A 2,640-nucleotide genomic window follows, 5' to 3' on the forward strand; every position below is an offset into this window, starting at 1 on the left:
GAGGCTGGTAACTCAACTTTCTTCTTGATTGACATATTTTTACATTATTTAAGCATCCTCATTTGTAATATCATCATGGAGTGTATTATAAACTCTGTGATGATCAGAAAATACTTAGTTTTCTCTAGCTTTTATTTTCTTCATGCTTGTTAGGTAGCAGAAGTTAGGTACTTCATTAGGAATGGTAAGGTAATGCCTAGCCCCCCTTGCTTGTACTTGTCCCTATTGATATTTTTTATGTTTAATAAAAGACCGCTAGACACTGTCAAAAAAAAAAAAAAGTAATATAAATTTGAAGAAAGAAAGTACAAATTGAATATGAAAAATAATTAAGCTACTTAAATGACTTAATTGTTCAATACAAAATATTAAGGATTGCCTAAACTTAGAAAAAACAATTAAATTTAGTTATATAGGTGCAATGTGTAATCAAATAATAAATATGTGGCTGTTTGTACAACTACAACATGACATGATAAAATATAAGTTGTACCAAAATTTTCAAAATTAATGTTCCTAAAAATAGCACTAAAGAATCTTACCCCAAATTAAGCACAAATACAATACGTATGCACATTTTAAAGTGTAAGCATATAACTAACCCTTTTTTTAGTAATACAATTGTAGGAATAATTTTATAAAGCTAGTATCCTAAATCAACATTTTAAACCATCATAACATACAATTTAAAAGCAATTATTTATATAGAAGAAAATAAATATCAACGTCAGTACCATATTCTTACTATTCTAGGAGAAAAGGATGATATTGTATTCTTATGTAAATATGTCATATTTCTATGATTATTGTGAAGTTGGGAGTGTGATGAAATGGAGCATAATTATCCAATTTATCACTCTTTTGTAATGTTATATAAAAATCCATATTAAATGTGAGTCCTTATAATTCATAAGAATGTGAATGGTCAAATTTTCATTTTTTTAAACATAGGAGCAGAAAAGTCTGGCTGTAGATGATCCTCCCACTGGCAAGATTCAATTCAAGAGTCTGGCTGGCATCACCAAAACATTCCCAGTTGAAGCTTTTGCTGCTGGCCAGTAATGGAAATGGAATATATATTTTCTGATTCATGACACTCTTGTGTTTTCTATATTGTTTGCTTTCTTCATAGAAAGATATGATTTCTTGGAACTGTGGTTTCTCAGTTTTTAAGTAAGTACGTAGCTCAATAAGAAACTTTGTTACCTGGTCTTCCTTTATTAGGGGCCTTAGCTAATGATCTGGTATATAGAAATTATTGTATACGTCTGTTGGTTCTAGAAAATGAAATGTCTAATGTTTTTTCACCCAAAGAACTTGTTGGTTTGTTGCGAGTAGAATGAATGGGGTGCGCTTTGGAAATCTAAATAGTTGAGTTATCGTGCTCATAGTAACACTGGGTAGCCAAAGGTGAAGCAGATAATTGCTGATCAAAGTCAAAAAAGCAGGGCATTTCTCATTTTTATAGGAATTTTGTATAAAAACAATGGTATCTTTGAAAAAAAGTTCCTATTTGTAAGCGAAGTAAATTAATTAACCCAAGGTCAGGTATAGACCAAATCCTAATTAAGGAAATTTTAAAATCAGACAAGAAAAAACCTTTTCTTATGTCATTCGATCTTTGTGGTTGAAAAATAGAAAAAGATAATAAGACATGTAGTTTCATATATGTATCTCTCCATGTACAACAAAAACATAGAAAATGCTGCCAACTATTTAGATATCCTATCTAAAAGATTCTCAATATAAATAGGAAGACGTTTTAAATACCACGCATGACTTGAGCACCATGTCTTGCACAATATCAGAATGTCAATGGTGTGATTTTGCATAGTTAAAAAAATAACTATTCTGCCAGATGTTTTGGAATCATATCTGATATGGTCAACAACAACCATAGCTTTCATTGGTTTTTCCTCAATAAATTCAGTTTCTTTCAAGCAAAAATAGTAGTAATCAAGAAGAAGCATTCTTTCTTTTGAGAATTCAAATCTATGGCAGAGAAGGAAGGAGCAATTGTCAAGAAGGGGCATGAGGAAGGTTTCAAAATGATGATTTCCCTACTCGAAGAATTCAAACTCCCACTGGGGATCTTCCCTGTTGTTGATGTGATCGAAGTGGGGTTTGTGAAGAACACAGGCTACATGTGGATCCAGCAAGCAAAAAAAGTTGAGCACAAGTTCAAGATGCTCCGCACACCGGCAAGTTATGACACTGAAATAAGTGGATATATTGACAAGAAGAGAATCAAGAAGCTCAAGGGACTGAAAGTTAACGGGCCGATAGTGTCGCCTCCAGTTAATGAGATCATTGTGGATGATCCTCCCACTGGTAATATTCAATTTAAGGGGTTTGGTGGCATCAGCAAAACTCTCCCACTTGAATATTTTGTTGCTGGCCAGTAAGGGAAAAAATCAATGCATATTTTCTGATTCATGACACTAATTGTGTCTTGTATCCAATTGGTATTAATTAAGCAAAATGATCAATTCATTATTATTTGCAGTTTTTGTTTGGCATAAAAAATAAAATGTTTTGTTTTCTGATAGCAATGTCCTGTTCTTTGAGATACACATGTATGTATTGTTGAAGTTAATGCATGTTTCTTCTTCCTGAACTCTCTTCACAACGTGTTTAACG

General features: G+C 32.2%; 1 protein-coding gene across 1 annotated transcript; it reads left to right on the top strand.

Annotated features, from left to right (window-relative positions):
- Positions 1-1,994: 1,994 nt before the first annotated feature.
- LOC107057884 (uncharacterized) lies at positions 1,995-2,405 on the top strand. The gene has a single exon (XM_015302958.1). The coding sequence runs from the start codon at positions 1,995-1,997 to the stop codon at positions 2,403-2,405; it is 411 nt and encodes a 136-aa protein (XP_015158444.1).
- Positions 2,406-2,640: the final 235 nt, after the last annotated feature.

The sequence above is a fragment of the Solanum tuberosum genome, unplaced genomic scaffold, assembly GCF_000226075.1.
Source record: "Solanum tuberosum cultivar DM 1-3 516 R44 unplaced genomic scaffold, SolTub_3.0 scf00386, whole genome shotgun sequence".
Classification (NCBI taxonomy): Eukaryota; Viridiplantae; Streptophyta; class Magnoliopsida; order Solanales; family Solanaceae; genus Solanum; species Solanum tuberosum.